The following is a 17285-nucleotide window of genomic DNA, read 5'->3' as shown; positions in this document are numbered from 1 at the left end:
AGCTCCTGGCAGGCACGGGGGACCATATGGGACACTGGGATTCGAACCAACCACCTTAGGTCCTGGATCGGCTGCTTGCAATCTCTCCGGGCCCTCACACTGAGCTCTTAACCTTCTGCCCACTCACTGGTTTTCAGCACCAGAATTTTATCAGTGTGGTAAAAATTCTGAGCCTGCCAGGAGTAATTTCTAAGTGCTGAGCCAGTGCCGCTCAGCGGCAGAGCATTAGCATTGCATGTTGTGAGGACCTGGGTTCTTTCCCCAGCTCCAAAAAAGAAAAACTGTAGGTGCAAAGAGCACCCCTCCTCTGCCCCCCACTCCCACTCATAATCCACCTCCAGAGAGTTCAGCATCTTTTGGTGTCTGTGTTTTGGGGGTTTTTTTGTTTTTTTGTTTGTTTGTTTGTTTGTTTTTGTTCTTTGTTTTTGAGGCCACACATGGCAGTGCTCTAGGGTTACTCCTGGCTCTATGCTCAGAAATTGCTCCTAGCAGGTTCAGGGAACCATATGGAATGCCAGGATTCGAACCACTGTTGGTCCTGGGTTGCAAACACCCTACTACTACTGTGCTATCACTCTGGCCCCATGTTTCTGTGTTTTTGAGGGGACTCTGCATGTGGATTTGCTATTTGGTGAAGGAGAATGGGCTGTGACTACTGTTTCTATAACAAGGATTTGTTGTTATATTTTGGGCCATACCTAACAGTGCTCAAGGCTTCTTCCGGGCTCTGCACTCCGGAATTACCCCTGGCAATTCTGGCAAGGATTTTTAATTCCAACAGCATCTGGTGTGTGTGGACCTCATATTAAAACAATGGGGGGTGGGATTGGGACACAACCATCAGCTGAAGAGTTACTCCTGGCTCAGCACTTAGAAAACAGGGGCCGGGCGGTGGCGCTAGAGGTAAGGTGCCTGCCTTGCCTGCACTAGCCTTGGATGGACTGAGGTCCGATCCCCCGGCATCCCATATGGTCCCCCAAGCCAGGAGTGACTTCTGAGCGCATACCAGGAATAACCCCTGAGCGTCAACCGGGTATGGCCCAAAAACAAAAAAAAAAAAGAAAGAAATCACTCCTGGGAGGCTCAGAGGACCATATGGGATGCCAGCGTTCAGCTGTGTGCACAGCAAACACCCTACCCACTGAACTATATCACTTCAGGCCCATAACCAACAAGTTTAGAGCAAAGTTTAAAAAAGTGTTTCCAGGGGCCAGAGTGATAGATAGCAACAGTAGGTAGGGTGTTTGCCTTGCACATGGCCAACCTGGGTTCGACCCTCAGTATCCCAAATGGTCCCCCAAACTTGCCAGGAGTAACCCCTGATTATCGCTGGGTTTGGTCCAAATACAGAAAAAAAAAAATGTTTCCTTCTGATTGCAAACTTAGATGCTTGGGTTGGAGCGATAGTACTGTGGATCCTCACTTTTTTTGTTGTTGTTGTTGTTGGTGGTGGTGGTGGTGGTTTTTTTGTTTGTTTTTTGGGTCACACCCGGCGGCGTTCAGGGATTACTCCTGACTCTATGCTCAGAAATCACTCGTGGCAGGCTCGGGATGGGATGCTGGGATTTGAACCACTATCCTTCTGTATGCAAGGCAAATGCTCTACCTCCATGCTATCTCTCCAGCCCTGGATCCTCACTTTGTCTGTGGCCAACTGGGCTTGGATCCATGGCCCAACCTATGGTCACCAGAACACCACCAGGAAGGATCCCTGAGCATACAGCCAGGAGGAACCCTGAGCTAAGCAGAGTATATTTCAACTCCCTACCTTTCTCCCCCATAAAATAAAGATGCTGAGGAGGCCAGAGAGAGAGCTCAAAGGATTGAGCACTTGCCTTGCATGTGAGAGGCCCAGGTTCGATTCCCAGCACTGCAAGGCCTCCTGAACACTGGGGAGCATCCCCAGGCACCAAGCTAGAACTCACCTCTCAGTGCTGCTGGTTATGATTCCAAAAACTAAATCAGAAGTAAGAGAAGGAAGGCAAGGAAAAGGCTGAGAGAGGAGCCTGCTGCATGCACGAAGCCTGGGCCCCAGCCCCAGATCCCACACGGGAGCCTGAGACCCAAACCCTCCTGCTTTTCATTCAGGCATGAGAGATCCCTCCAGCCACTTCCTGCAAAGGGGGTTGGCTAGAGTCAGTGTAGCGAGAGAGGCCCCAGTGTACCAGCATTATGCAGAAGCCCAGGAGTTGGGAGAGCAGCTCCAGCTCCCAAAGACAGGGATTGCTATGGGCGAACTCCTGCTGGCCTACTATGGCCCAGTTCCAGGTAGGTCTGGACATGTCCTGACTTCACTGTTCCCATGAGGTGGACAGCTGGGCAGTGGGGACATGTGCTTTCCAAGCTTTTGGTTGGATCCTGCTTCTGTCTCCCAGCAGACGGTCTCATACCACTGAGGCCGAGAGGAGATCCCTCACCCACTTCTCCTCGGTGGCAGTGCCAGGCATAGGGCCTCTCCTTATTCAACCTGGCATGTGATTTTGTTTTCGCTTATATGTGATTTTTTTGTCTTGGAGCCACCACCAGCTGCATTCAGGAGCTGCTCCAAGATCTTTGCTTACAGGGAGTGACTCCTGGCAGGCTTGGGGCACTGTATAGGGTGCCGGGGTCGAATTCGAGTTGGCTGCTACAAGGCAGACTCCTTCCCTGCTGTACTATTTCTCCATCCTTCTCCTTCTCCTTCTCCTTCTCCTTCTCCTTCTCCTTCTCCTTCTCCTTCTCCTTCTCCTTCTCCTTCTCCTTCTCCTTCTCCTCCTCCTCCTCCTCCTCCTCTTCCTCCTCCTCCTCCTCCTCCTCCTCCTCCTCCTCCCTCCTTCTCCCTCCTTCTCCCTCCTTCTCCCTCCTTCTTCCTCTTCTTCCTTTTTTCTTTTGTTTTGTTTTTTTGGGTCACACCCAGCAGTGCTCAGGGGTTACTCCTGGCTCCACACTCAGAAATCCCTCCTGGCAGGCCTGGGGGACCATGGATGCCAGGATTTGAACCAATGACCTTCTGCATGAAAGGCAAACGCCTTACCTCCATGCTATCTCTCCGGCCCCTAGGATGATTTTCTTATCAGGTAATAAGGGAAAATTTTTTATCAGTAAAGAAATCATTTAAATTGAAAATCCTGAAAAAACTAAGCAGTCTTGGGGCAGGAGCAATAGATAGCACAGCGGGTAGAATGTTTTTGCCTTGCATGAGGCCAACCCAGATTTGATCCCCGGCATCCCATAGAGTTCCCCAAGCACTGCCAGGAATGACCCCTGAACACAGATCAGAAATAATTCCTACACACTGTTGGGTGTGGCACACACACACACACACACAATTATTCCAGGAACCATAGAGCTGGTACAAAGGGCTAAGTGTTTGCTTTGCAGGTAGAAGCCTCAAGTTCGATCTCTGACACCAGCTGGTCTCCTAAGTACCTCCAGGTGGGGCCCAAAAGCAAGAGAAAGACAGACAGACAGACAGATGTATACAATGGGGCAGAGCAAGGTAGTAGGGTCCTGGGAGCACTTCCTGCCCATCCTGGAGTGTTTGGCTGGCGCTGTGCAAGGGACAGCAGCTGTTTGTGACCTGAGAGAAGCGTGGTGGGGAACAGACTGCCCATGCCTGTCCATGAGGTTGTTTGGGAGTTCTGAGTACCAGACCCACGTCCCCCCAGTGAGACGGACGAGGCCGTGGCAGCCCTGCCCTGCAGTGAGACTGAGCGTGCTCCTGTTCCTCTTGCTGTGGGACCCAGGAGTAAGATGATCCCAAAGGGACCAAGCAGCTCTGCAGCCTGCCTGCCTGCCTCCATGGGGCCCCAGCACCTCTTGCCACATAGTGGAGTAGCACCAGGTCACGGCTCCATCTCTAGCAGCCACAGCTGGGCATGAGTGAGCAATGAACAAAGCAGGCAAATGTCATGGCTGTGAGTGCCAGCCCTCAGCCCTCTGCTCATCACAGGGTGGCTTTAAATCTCTCTGGAATAGTCCCTAAAGCCACTGACGTGAGTACAGAGGAACATGGGATTAGGATTAGTGCTCCCTTCCCATTCTCTCCCCTTCTGGGTCAGATCTCGAGCCAAGAGCTTCACCACGAGCACGACCAGTGTTCTCCCACTGAAACACATCCCAGGCCTGTTTTTTTAGCTCTGTGTTGGTAACCCTCTTACTGGATGACGATGGGTACAACAGGATCTGTGTTTCCTGTGGACGCCTTAATGAATGTCATGTTTCACATCTGTCTTTTGGGGTGTTTTAATTCTTTTTTTCTATTTGGGTTTTTGGGTCATAACAGTGATGCTTAGGGTTTACTCCACACTCAGGAATCATCTAGGATGGCCAGAATTAAACCCTGCTCAGGGTTACTTCTGCACTGTGGACTCAATACTTTTTGTTTGTTTACTTTGTTTTGTTTTGGGGCCACACCTGGTAGTGCTAGGGCATTACTCCTGGCACTGTGCTAAAAAATGTCTTCTGGGAGGGGCCGGAGAGATAGCAAGGCAGGGCATTTGCCTTGCATGCAGAAGGATGGTGGTTCGAATCCCAGCATCCCGTATGGTCCCCTGATCCTGTCAGGAGCGATTTCTGAGCGTAGAGCCAGGAGTAACCCCTGAGCGCTGCCAGGTGTGATCCCCCCCCCCCAAAATTAAAAATTACTCCAGGTAGGCTCAGGAAACCATATGGGATACTGGGGAATCGATCCTGGGTTGGCTGCATGCAAGGCAAATTCCTCCCCACTTTACTATATTGCCCTGATGGTGCTTGGGATGCTAGGGATTGAACCTGGTCAACTGCATTCAAAGAAAATCCCCTTATGCTTTGCTGTTGTGGGCACAGAGGGGTGAGGGGGCAAATAAACAGGCCGAGGTGTGTGCTCTTGTTTATCAGCAGCCTTGTAGTCTCCTCTTCCAGAAAGCCTTCCTGGATTTCCGCAGCTCTGCCCGCTCTCACACCTCTAGAAAATCCATGCCCGGCCCCATCCTGTGTAACGCTGACCAGGCCACGCTTGCCTCCTGTCCCGGCCCAGGTCCAGCGGAACTGCTGCCTGACCCTGTGCAACTTCAGCATCCCCGAGGAGCTGGAGTTCCAATACCGGCGTGTCAACGAGCTGCTGCTGAGCATCCTCAACCCCGCCCGGCAGGACGAGTCCATCCAGCGCATCGCCGTGCACCTGTGCAATGCCCTGGTCTGCCAGGTGGACAACGACCACAAGGAGGCTGTGGGCAAGATGGGCTTCGTGGTGGTTCGTGCATCACTCTGCTCGGATCAGGGGGAGTCTGGGGGGAAGGCCCCGGGAGACCTGGGTGCACCAAAGTAGGAAAGGCTCAGGCTAAACCAAAGGGAGGACTTCCTGGTCATGCCCATGTCCATCCCTGGCACTTCCCCTCCCTCAGTTCCTTCTGCTCACCTGCGCCTTCTCCATGCCACTCCTGCAGCCCGGGTGCCTTTGTCAGGCTGTCCTAGCTGGGATTCAGGAAGGGTCTGAGGGGCCTGAGCAATAGCACAGTGGGAAGGGTGTTTGTTTGCCTTGCACATGGTCGACACAGGTTTGATATCCAGCATCCCATGTGGTTCCCCAAACCTTCCAGGAGTGATTTCTGAGCACAGAGAGGGGAGTAACTGTTGGGTGCTGCTGGGTTTGGCCCAAAAAACTTTAAAAAAAAAAAAATAGGGGCTGGAACAGTGGTGCTAGAGGTAAGGTGTCTGCCATCTGCCTTGTAAACGCTAGCCTAGGACGAACCTCGTTTCGATCCCCCAGTGTCCCCCAAGCCAGGGGCTATTTCTGAGCGCATAGCCAGGAGTAACCCCTGAGTGTCACTGAGTGTGGCCAAAAAAACAATAGTAATAATAATAATAATAATAATAATAATAATAATAATAATAATAAGGATCTGAGGGGCCAGAGAGAGAACAGAATGGACTGGCATGGCAGACTCCTCATTTTTGGGATGCCTGGGTCCTGTTCTTAGTACTGCCAAGTCACTTAGCACCGTCATAACTGACCCTGAGCACCTAGCCAGGAATAACTCCCTGAATATGACTGGGTGTGACCAAAAATAGAAAAATAAAACAGAAATGGAGGTGCTGGAGTGATAGCAAAGTGCGGAGGGTGTTTGCCTTGTACTCGGCTGACCCAGGTTATATCCCTGAGCCTGCCAGGAGTAACCTCTGAGTGTCACTGGTGTGACACTCAGAAAAACCTTAAAACCCAAAAACCTAAAAATAAGAACAAAGAGAAAAGGTGGAGCTGGAGTACAGCAGGACATTGGGGAGGGTGCATGCCTTGCACATGTGAGGTCCTTGCTCAGTGTAGACCTTCCTGAGCACTACCCAGTGTCCACAAAAAAAAAAATACAAGAACCAGAGGGGTACAGGTACACACACACACACACACTCTCTCTCTCTCTCTCTCTCTCTCTCTCTCTCTCTCTCTCTCTCTCTCTCTCTCTCTCACTGTCTAGATAATAAATACTCACCTAGAGAGTCAGAGATCTCTCCAGGTTTCTCTCCTCCCCTATGGTTGGGGAGTCTGAACCCTAAAGCATGCGGAACTAGCACCCCAGATTAGCACCCAGGCTCCCACGGTTTAGGATATGCAAACAGCCCCTGACCCCAGGAAGCCTGTGGTCTTGTTGGGAGGTGGGAAGCTGGACTGGTGCCCCTGGTTCTCCTCTCTCCATCGTGGCTGTTGGGGGATGTGGAACTCGCAAGCCAGTTCCCCCAAATAGGCCTCTTCTCTGCCCACAGACCATGCTGAAACTGATCCAGAAGAAGCTGCTGGACAAGATCGTGAGTTGAGGGTGCAGAGGGAGGTCAAGGGGTTGGAGCATCATCTGTGGGAACCCCAAGTCAGTCCCTGGTCACACAGAACCGCATGAATCCCAGCAGACATGACCTCTAAGTTCTGAGTTGGTAGCAGGCCCAGAGTAGCACATGATTTAATCCAAAAGCAAAAAAAAAAAAAAAAAAAAAAAAAAAAAAGGGGCCCGGAGAGATAGTACAGCGGTGTTTGCCATGCAAGCAGCCGATCCAGGACCAAAGGTGGTTGGTTCGAATCCCGGTGTCCCATATGGTCCCCTGTGCCTGCCAGGAGCTATTTCTGAGCAGACAGCCAGGAGTAACCCCTGAGCAACGCCAGGTGTGGCCCAAAAAACCAAAAAAAAAAAAAAAAGGGGGTTGGAGATAGTACAGAGAGCTGTGTGTGTGTGTGTGTGTGTGTGTGTATATGTGCGCGCGCGCGCGCGCGCACGCACAGTATCTTGCATGAAGCTCAAAGTGAAAATAGTAAACTGGGGGCTACAGACAACTCAAAGGGCTGGAATACCTCTGTGTGTGTGTGTGTGTGTGTGTGTGTGTGTGTGTGTGTGTGTGTGTGTGTGTGTGTGTGTGTGTGTGTGTGTGTGTAGTGTAGTGTAGTGTCTTGCATAGTAAACTGAGGGCCCGGAGAGATAGCACAGCGGCGTTTGCCTTGCAAGCAGCCGATCCAGGACCAAAGGTGGTTGGTTTGAATCCCAGTGTCCCATACGGTCCCCCGTGCCTGCCAGGAGTTATTTCTGAGCAGACAGCCAGGAGTAACCCCTGAGCAACACTGGGTGTAGCCCAAAAAACAACAACAACAACAACAACAAAAGTAAACTGGGGACTATGGACACAACTCAAAGGGTTGGAGTACATCTTTGTGGGAGCCCCAGTTACATCTCTAGCAGCACATGATCCCCTGAGCACCACCAAGAGTGATCTCCAAGCACTGCCAGGTGTGGCTTTCAAACAAAAACAAAAAAGACAGGCCTGGAAAGCCAAAGAGGTAGTAGTACAGCAGGAAGGCTGTTTGCCTTGCCTTGCAAACTAAACTAGGATTTGGTACCTGCAACCACTACAGTCCCGGAGCCCAGCAGGAATTGGCCTGGAGCACCACAGGAATGATCCAAAATTTAAAAAAAGGAAAGAAAAGAAAAAGAAAGAGGGGCCAGAACAATAGTACAGCAGTAAGGCGTTTGCCTTGCACTCAACCAATTCAGGACTGACAGTGGTAGTGGTTCGAATCCCGGCATCCATATGGTCCCCTGAGCCTGCCAGGGTGATTTCTGAGCACAGAGCCAGGAATAACCCCTGAGCGATGCCGTGTGTGACACCCCCCCCAAAAAAAAAAGAAAGAAAATAGGATGGAAAGATAGTATAACAGGTAAGATGCTTGCCTTGCACATAGTCAACCCAGATATAATCCTCAGTTCCACATTATTATCCTCATATCCCTGAGCACTGCTGGGTATGGCCAAAAATATAAAATGAAGTTTGGGGTTAGAACGATAGTAGAGGGGCCGGGCGGTGGCGCTAAAGGTAAGGTGCCTGCCTTGCCTGCGCTAGCCTTGGACAGACCGCGGTTCGATCCCCAGGTGTCCCATATGGTCCCCTAAGCCAGGAGCAACTTCTGAGCATATAGCCAGGAGTAACCCCTGAGCGTTACCGGGTGTGACCCAAAAAACAAAAAAAAAAGAACGATAGTAGAGTAGATAGGAGGGGGTTGCAGCCTGGCATGTGGCCAACCCTGGTTTATGATCCCCAGAGCAACACTAGAAGTGACTCCTGAACACAGAGCCAGGAATAAACCCAGAGCATCCCCAGGTGTGGCCCCAAAACAAAACAATGCAAACAGAAAGAAGAAAAGAAAGGAATGATGAAGTTGCATTGTATACTCCCCACCCCCTGACAGGACAGGGTCACCCCCAGAGGGACCCGGAGCCTGCTGGGGAAGCCTTTGCCTCATGAGACGTCCCTGCCCTCTGCAGTGTGACCAGGTGATGGAGTTCTCTTGGAGTGCCCTCTGGAACATCACTGATGAGACCCCGGACAACTGCGAGATGTTCCTCAACTTCAACGGCATGAAGCTCTTTCTGGACTGCCTGAAGGTCAGCTCCCAAGGACCACTTCACAGTCATGCCCCCTGAAGACCACACCCCCTTAAAATTCCACCCACACTCAATTTGGCCACTATCCTGCCTCTTTGGGGCCACGGCCACTGATTTTGCCCTCTTGCCCAAGTCTCTTGTGGACTAGGCTTCCACTGCCATAGGCTCCTGGAGCGTCTTCCCTCTGTCCCCAATAGCTGGCCCTCTATCCCCAGCTCCCCTACCGACCCTGTCCTAGGCTTCCCAGCCCAAGGGCTGCCACATGACCATTGTCTGTCCTATTGACACCCAGTCCTGGGCCTTGTGCCATGCCTTGGAGTGTGCGCTGAGCCACTCAAGTGGAGGAGGGCAGCGTCTCCCTCCTTATGGGACCGACTAGACAACGGCCTGTAACGGGTTGCTGGCTGGTTGGCAGGAGTTCCCGGAAAAGCAAGAGCTGCACCGCAACATGCTGGGTCTCCTGGGGAACGTGGCGGAGGTGCGGGAGCTGCGGCCCCAACTGATGACGTCCCAGTTCATCGGGGTCTTCAGGTCGGTATTTATCCTGCCGCCTCCTGTTTCTAGCTCCATTGGCCCTACTGCAGAGCATGTGCTCTACCAGTGAGCTGCCCCGTGGGGATGTGGCTCAAGTGGCAGAGCATGTGCAGGTAAAAAAAGATTCCTGGGAGTCAGAACGATAGCAAAGTGGGTAAGGTGCTTGTCTTGCACACAGCCAATCTGGGTGCAATCCCTGACATTCCAAATGGTTGTGCCTCCTCATCCCCAGCACTGCCAGGAGTGACTCATGAGTGCAGAACTGGAAGTGAACCGAACATGTCCGGTGTGGCCCAAAAACCAAAAAAAAACAAAAAAAAAAAACCAGATCCAAGTGGCAGGGAGTAGAGGGGACAGAGACAGGACAGCAGGCAGCACATAATGGTCCCCTGAGCCTGCCAGGAGAGATCCATTAGCATCATCAGGTAAGGGCCAAAAAATAAAAAAGAGATTCAGGATCAAGGAGATAGTTCCAAGGGCTAGAGGCACTTTCCATATGGGAACCTGGTATGAACACCACAAAGTTGTCCAATCACCCTACAAGGGATACCAAGCTGAGAGTAACCCCTAAGCAGCGCTGGCTGTGGTCCTAAAACCAAACCAAACCAAAAGGTCTGTAATTATAAGGTTGTTATTTATTTTTATGGAGGATTGAAATAAGAAGGTCCAAGGATAGGTCCAGAGATAGGATAGAGGATAGGGTGTTTACCTTGCATGTGATTGACCTGCGCTTAATCCCAGGACCCCATATGTTCCCTTGAGGCCTGTCAGAAGACCCCAATGAACTGGAGCCTCACACAGCCAGGAGTAAGCCTTGAACACTGCCAGATATGGCTCCAAAACGAAAAACAAACCACAGCTGGGGCTAAAATGATAGCACAGCAGGTAGGGCACTTGCCTTGTGCACGGCCAACCCAGGTTCTGTCCCTGGTACTTCATATGGCCCCCTGAGTACCTGCAGGAGAAATTCCTGAGGGCAGTGTCAGGAGTAACCCATACGCACCCTAGTGTGAGCTCAAAAACACACAACAGGGACCAGAGAGATATCACAGTGGTAGGGCGTTTGTCTGTAAGCCGATCCAGGATGGACAGTGGTTCAAATCCCGGCATCCCATATAATCCCCCATGCCTGCCAGGAGCGATTTCTGAGTGCAGAGCCAGGAGTAACCCCTGAGCGTGGCTGGTTATGACCACAAAAGCCAAAAAACAACAACAATAACAACAACAAAAGAAGGTCCCAGGATGCGGAGCTGCTGTCCCTGAGGTGCTAGGGTCTTCTAGGCCCATCCTGGTGGTTCTCAGGGGCCTCCCTGGCTCCTAGGAGTGCTTGGAAAACCATGTGATGCCAGAGTGAGTCAGGCCATGAGTCATGCCAAGCAGGAGCCCCTGGGCCGAGCTCTCCCTGACCCAGGGAAAGGAACATTGCTGCTGGTCAGGGCTCTAAAATCAAACAGCACAGAAACCCCTACAGGGAGCTAGGCTTGCCTCGGCAGATGGGCAGTTGAAGAAGTTCTGAGCATCCTGGCAGCCAAGACACGGGAAGGGTGCATCCTTTCTCAAGCAGCCTCAGCGCTTTCCTGGCTGCCTGGGTCTGGGCGCTAACCACTAAGGAGCTAGGCTGCCCCTCTGCCTCTGATCTATAAAGCAGCACCAGGCATACGGGATCTGGCAACTAGGACCCCATTTTTTTCTTCTTGCCAGCAACCTGCTAGAGAGCAAGGCCGACGGGATTGAGGTGTCCTACAATGCCTGTGGGGTCCTGTCTCACATCATGTTTGACGGGCCCGAGGCCTGGGAGCTGTGCAAGCCACAGCGGGAAGAGGTGGAGGAGCGCATGTGGGCCGCCATTCAGAGCTGGGACATCAACTCGAGAAGGAACATCAATTACAGGTGCGCAGACATGGCTGGTACAAAGGGGTACACTCCTTCCCCATCAGTGCCTTAAGTCCCAGACCTGCTGGATGTGACTTATGCCTTGTGTCTGAAGGCAGGTCCTTGGCTTGGGGCATGGAAGCCTCAGGCCTCAGTCCCTGGTTCCCAAAGGCCCATCCAGGCATCCGTAGGATGTTCAGACATGGTTGCGGCAGAGGGTGGGTAAAGGGTGTTTTGAGTGGGATGGAGCTTAATGACTCAAAAGTGAATGATTGCTTTGCTCAGAGATGGAGATAGTTGTGTCCCAAATGCTGCAGCCCTGGGAACTCCTGACACTGTTGAAAGAAAAGATTTTTGAGGCTGGAGTGATACTGAGGCAGGAAAGGTGCTGGCCTTGCACACAACAGACCCGGGTTCAATCCCTGACAACCCATATATTCTCCTGAGCTTCACCAGGAGTAATTTCTTTTTTGTTTGTTTGTTTTTAGTGGGGGGCCACACCCATTTGATGCTCAGGGGTTACTCCTGGCTATGCGCTCAGAAATCGCCCCTGGCTTGGGGGGGACCATATGGGACGCCAGGGGATCGAACCTCGGTCCGTCCTACGCTAGCGCTTGCAAGGCAGACACCTTGCCTCTAGCGCCACCTTCCCGGTCCCAGGAGTAATTTCTAAGTGTAGAGCCAGGAGTAAACCCTGAGCACCACTGAGTGTGGCCCCAAAAGCAAATATAAAGGGGAGAATTTCTCCTGGGAAGCCTTCCCCCTGCCTCCCATGGGCCTCTCCCTGCTGAGGCCCCAGTTTCTACACTCACACACCCCAGCTCTCCCTTCTTCCTCCTGACAGGGCCTCCATTCTCTGGGCTTCATACCCCTAGTCTCTGCACCCCATCCCACCTCGCAGTGAGGGGTGAAGGGTGGTGCTCAAACAGGATTTGGGGCTAGAGGAAATGGGCCCCCTTTCCCACCCCTGCCTGAAAAGTGATCTTGACTTCTGTGCCCACAGGTCCTTTGAGCCCATCCTCCGCCTACTCCCACAGGGCATCTCTCCTGTGAGCCAGCACTGGGCCACCTGGGCGCTGTACAACCTCGTGTCTGTCTACCGTGAGTGTCTGCCCTCCGGGGCCCCTTGGAAAGCCCTGAGATCCTGTTGGGAGCTGGTGTAGGTGGGCCTGACAGACAAGGGAAAGAGATGAGGAGAAGGGAAGCGATGAGGGGCGCAGAGCAGGACTGTCTATGTTCTGTGGAGTGCAAGATCCTGGTTCCTGAGCCCTGGAATATTCTTCAGTAGAGCATGAAGCCATCCAAAGGAGAGCTATGTGCTTCCGGTTGGTCACTGGCGCCACCTAGTGGCATTTCGAAAAAAGACGTGAGAGTATCTGATAGTACAACTGAGAGGGAGACCCTTGCATATGGCTAACTAGGGTTCAGTCCCCAATGTTCCATATAGTTCCCCTGTATACCGCCAGAAGTAATTCCTAAGTACAGATCCAGGATTAATCTGTAAGCATCGCCATCGCCAGGTGTGGCCCCCTCAAAAAAAGTAATACAATTGAGGGCCAGAGAGGATAGCACAGTGAGTAGGGTGTTTGCTTTGCACGCTATTGAACCAGGTTCAGTCGCCGGCGTCTCATGCTTTCCTGAGTCCCAAAGAAGTGATCCCTGAGCACAGACCCAGGAGTAAGCACTGAGGGGGGTGCCGGAGAGATAGCACAACAGTAGGGTATTTGCCTTGCAAGCGGCTGACCCAGGACCAATGGTGGTTCAAATCCCAGCATCCCATATGGTCCCCATGCCTGCCAGGAGCAATTTCTGAGCAGAGAGCCAGGAGTAACCCCTGAGCACTACCAGGTATGACCCAAACTCCCCCCAAAAGAATAAGCACTGAGAACTGCTGAATGTACTCCTCTACACCACCACCACCACCACCCAAAAAAAACCTTAAATGTTGAAGGCTAGAGCAATAGGAGACTATTACCTTACACATAGCCTGAGTTCAATCCCCATCATCCCATATGGTCCCCCCCAAGCTCTGCCAGAAGTAATTCCTAGCACAGTGCCAAGAGTAACCCCCAAGTACTACTGGGTATGGCCAAAAACAAAAATGAAAACATCCTCTAAGTAGCTCCTGGATTTGATCCCTGGTATCCCATATGGTCCCTCAAGCACCTCCAGGAGCTCATGAACACAGAGCCAAGTAAACCCTGAGTACCAACGCCCTCCCCCAAAAAAGAGAAACCCTTTTCTAGTGCTTACCTCAGCTTCCTGGGGGACTCAGAGCTGGGTCCGGCTCTCCCTTTCATCCCAGTACCCATTCCCATCTGTACCCCTACCCCATGGCCCTTGTCAGGAAGGATGTTGGGTCTGGTCTCTGGCAGTGTGGGGGAGCCTGATCATCACCACATGCCCTACCCCACAGCGGACAAGTACTGCCCCCTGCTGGTCAAAGAAGGTGGCCTCCCCCTGCTGAGGGACGTGCTCAAGATGGCCACGGCGCGGCAGGAGACCAAGGAGATGGCCCGGTAAGAGCCTGCATTGAGAGGGGCGAGGGGCTGAGGGCAGCCGGGCCACAGTTCCAGTGCTAGTGCCCTCCTGTCCACCTGATGCCTCCCTTGGGTTCTCTTTGGCCATGGCAGTGAAGATAGTCACTCAGTCTGAGAGCTCCCAGTTGGGCTGCCCACACTGTTGGCTTCAATCTTCCCGCCCTCCGGTTGGTGGGGTGCCTCAGGCTGTGGTGTATACATGGCCTCCGTGCTTGCAGGGGGGAACGGGGATCCACACATATACCTGGCTGAAGTGATCCCACTTCAGTTGGTGAATGGGGAACAGTGCTCTGGGCTCCTCGCGGCTTACACGATGCATGAGGCGGGACCAGGTGGATCTGGGGTTAGAATCCAGGACTCCCACATGTAAAACATGCATTGTAACCCTTGGAGGCCCATTCCTGGCCCACATACATCTTTCGTTGGGTGTCAGATCACGGAGCTGACCGGATCCACTCCCCACCCCCAAGCAAGGCCTGGTATCAGCTGATCCATCTCCTCTGTGTTACTCCTGGCTCTGTACTCAGGAAACACTCCTGGCAGGCTCCGGAGAACATATGGGATGCCAGGGATGGAACCCAGCCAATGCCCTCCCTGCTGTGCTATTGCTCTGGCCCCCCTATGTTTTCTTTCATTCTCAACAATCCCTTCATCTTCTCATGTTGATGAGGAGTTCTGTTCAGAATCTGTTCTGTGTCTGGACCATGCAGTGTGAGGAAGTGGCTTCTACAGGGGTACGGAAGTGCAGGCACTTCTGAGACAGATGTGGGCCTGCCAGGGTCTCCCTCCCATGGGCCTCTGTTCTCACCCCAGCTGTGCTGATCCACCTAGATCTAGATTCCTTTCTAGAAGGTCCCAAGGGGACCTTGGTGGGGAGGCCCTCTCAGAGTGAATGAAAGCTGCTGCTCTTGTCCTTGCCTCTTCTTTCTCTTAATGTTGGGACCAAACCCCAAATCGGGCTATTCCTGGCTCTGTGCTAAGGAGTGACCCCCTTATGGTGCTCATGAGACCACGTGCCCACATGGAACCAGGGTTGGTTGCAGGCAAGGCCTTCCTCCTGTGCCCGCTCTCTAGCCCTCTATCAGAGTCCTAACAGAGTGAGAAAGCTCACAAGAGTGCTTTCCAGCAGTGGGTAACGGGTCAGGAAATATTATTGCTCATTAGGCTGGGCACAGGAGCACCCGCTTCCATCCTGGCACCTCCTGGTCTCATGAGCACCACTGACTGGGCCCAAACAGAAAGAACCACAGAAAGACAAACTTGCGTCTGATCATCATGAATGGTTTTTACACGGAGGGCCCAGGCGCCAGAACAAAACTTCTAGAGAGGGCACTTACCCTGCATACAGCTTATCTGGCTTCGATTTCCAATACCATAATGGTTCCATGAGCCCAGAACCATGGGTATAGCTGGGTGTAGTCCACAACTGAAAAAATTTTTTGAAAAATTAAATAGGGGTTGGAGCGATAGCACTGTGGTCAGGGCATTTGCCTTACATTTGGCCAATCTGTGTTCTGTCCCCAACATCCCATATGGTCCCCCAAGTTTTTCAGGAGCAATTTCTAAGCACAGAGTCAGGAGTAAACCCTGAGCGCCACTGGGTGTGGTCCAGAAACAAAAAATTAAATGAAGCAGACACCCTGGGCTGGTGGCTCCAAGGCTTCACATGAAGGAGGTGGTAGGTTCACTTCCTGGAACCTTCTAGAAACTGCAGGCTAAAGGTCTAGGTTCCCCTTCATGGTGGTTCTAAACTGTTAGACTGACTGAGTCTCCCCAACCACTTTGAGCAGCTGTCTGTGCCAAGGGCTGACAGACACTAGGGCACCTACTGTGCCCCTCTTGTGCCTCCAAAGCCTCCGAGACCACAGCGAGCCCCCAGATACTTAGACTTGGAAGGCTGAACAGACCCACGTGGATGCTGGAAGCGGGCACCCAAGAACATGGGGGTACCCAGCTTTTGCACCTTCCCTCCCTCTGTAGAGGTGCTGTCCCTATCCCCTCAGTCCTGCTGTCCCACCTGGGCCACTCATCCCCACCATGGATGCCTCATTTCTGAATGCAGAGCCAAGAGTAAACTCTGAGTACTGCTGGGTGGGACCGAAGCCACTCCCCCCCAAAATAGAGCTAGTAGGGGCTGGAGTGATATATATAGCATAGAGGGTAGGGCTGAGTTTGATCCCTAGCATCCCAGAGTAGCCCCTGAGCTCCTCTGGGTATAACCCCTCCCCCCCAAAAAAAACTACTGGGGCCAGAATGATAGTACAGCAGAGTGGGTGCTTGCCTTGCATACAGCTGACGTGGATTCAATCCCTGGCATCCCTTATGGTTTTTTGTTTTGTTTTGTTTTGGGGCCACACTCAGCGGCGCTCAGGAATTACTCCTGGCTCTGTGCTCAGAAATTACTCCTGGCAGGCTTGGAGGCATCCCATATGGTTTCCCAAACCTGCCAAGAGAGATTCCTGAGTGCAGCAGAGCTAGGAGTTACCCCTGAACACTGCTGGGTGTGGCTTCCCCCAAAAAAGAAATAGCTTCTTGGGGAAGCCCCTAATCACAGGAGTCATGAAAGGGGCAGGTGGACTGAGGCAGGATTCTGGTCTCCTGAGCTTGTATAGCCCCCAATCCCTGGGCTGGATCCCGGGGTCCCAGCGCCAGCCTGTCCTCAACTCTCTGCTCATCCTCAGCAAGGTGACGGAGCACTGCTGCAACTTTAAGGAGGAGAACATGGACACATCCAGATAGAGGCCGCGCCAGGCCACTCTGCCTTCCGGAGGCGCCTCCCAGCGCTTCCCCCCTGGACCCAGGGACACCGGGACTTTGCACAACTGACGCTTTTCTTTAACATTAGTGAGATATATATATTATATATATATTATTTTTTTCTTTTGGGTTAGGAAGTGTGAAGTTTTGTGTGTACAATTTCTGTACAAAAAAAAAAAAAAAAACCCACAAACAAAAGACAAACGTGACATTCCCCAAGTCCTCGCAGCTTCCTGGGTGCCGACTCCAGCTCTCATCGCTGCCACATGCTCTGCCCCACTCCTCTAGCGCCTGGAGCCTCGTGCGTGTCTCCCACCACCTCTCAGGAGTCCTCTGCCCCCATACTCCCACCTAGAACCCCATCCAGGTGTCTGGGGTGATGATGAAAACAAGCCCCACCAGGGCTCTCCCAGAGGCCTTGAGGCTCCCAGCCACAGGGCCCTGGTGCAGATGGCCACTGCCCCATTATGACCGAGTGGGGCTCCTGGGCCCCCGCAGGGCCAGGCCTGCCTGAGGCCACGCTGCTATGGAGGCCACTAACTAGTCTCCCCCGGCCCCAGGCTTGGAAGGCCCTGCCCGGGGCTGGCGAGAACCCACAACTCAGCACAGACCCCACACTATCCTGTCTGCCGATGGACTGATCAGAAGTCACACCTCCTGGGGTGGGGGGGCCGGCCCCCTCTCCCTCCCCTTCCTAGCTCTTCCT

General features: G+C 52.7%; 1 protein-coding gene across 4 annotated transcripts in view; it reads left to right on the top strand.

Annotated features, from left to right (window-relative positions):
• Window positions 1-16955, top strand: part of ZER1 (zyg-11 related cell cycle regulator) — a 253222-nt gene extending 236267 nt beyond the window's left edge. For all 4 annotated transcript variants that reach the window (XM_049774015.1, XM_049774014.1, XM_049774016.1 and 1 more), the window contains 8 exons: window positions 4997-5212; window positions 6718-6759; window positions 8757-8876; window positions 9292-9407; window positions 11112-11300; window positions 12286-12383; window positions 13699-13801; window positions 16504-16955. In XM_049774015.1, coding sequence (XP_049629972.1) covers window positions 4997-5212; window positions 6718-6759; window positions 8757-8876; window positions 9292-9407; window positions 11112-11300; window positions 12286-12383; window positions 13699-13801; window positions 16504-16561 — 942 coding nt within the window. In that variant the 3' untranslated portion in view covers window positions 16562-16955. The remainder of the gene's footprint in view (window positions 1-4996; window positions 5213-6717; window positions 6760-8756; window positions 8877-9291; window positions 9408-11111; window positions 11301-12285; window positions 12384-13698; window positions 13802-16503) is intronic.
• The last annotated feature ends 330 nt before the right edge of the window (window positions 16956-17285 follow it).

Source organism: Suncus etruscus, chromosome 5 (assembly GCF_024139225.1).
Source record: "Suncus etruscus isolate mSunEtr1 chromosome 5, mSunEtr1.pri.cur, whole genome shotgun sequence".
In the NCBI taxonomy this organism is placed as follows: Eukaryota; Metazoa; Chordata; class Mammalia; order Eulipotyphla; family Soricidae; genus Suncus; species Suncus etruscus.
This window is presented reverse-complemented; position numbering and strand designations above follow the sequence as displayed.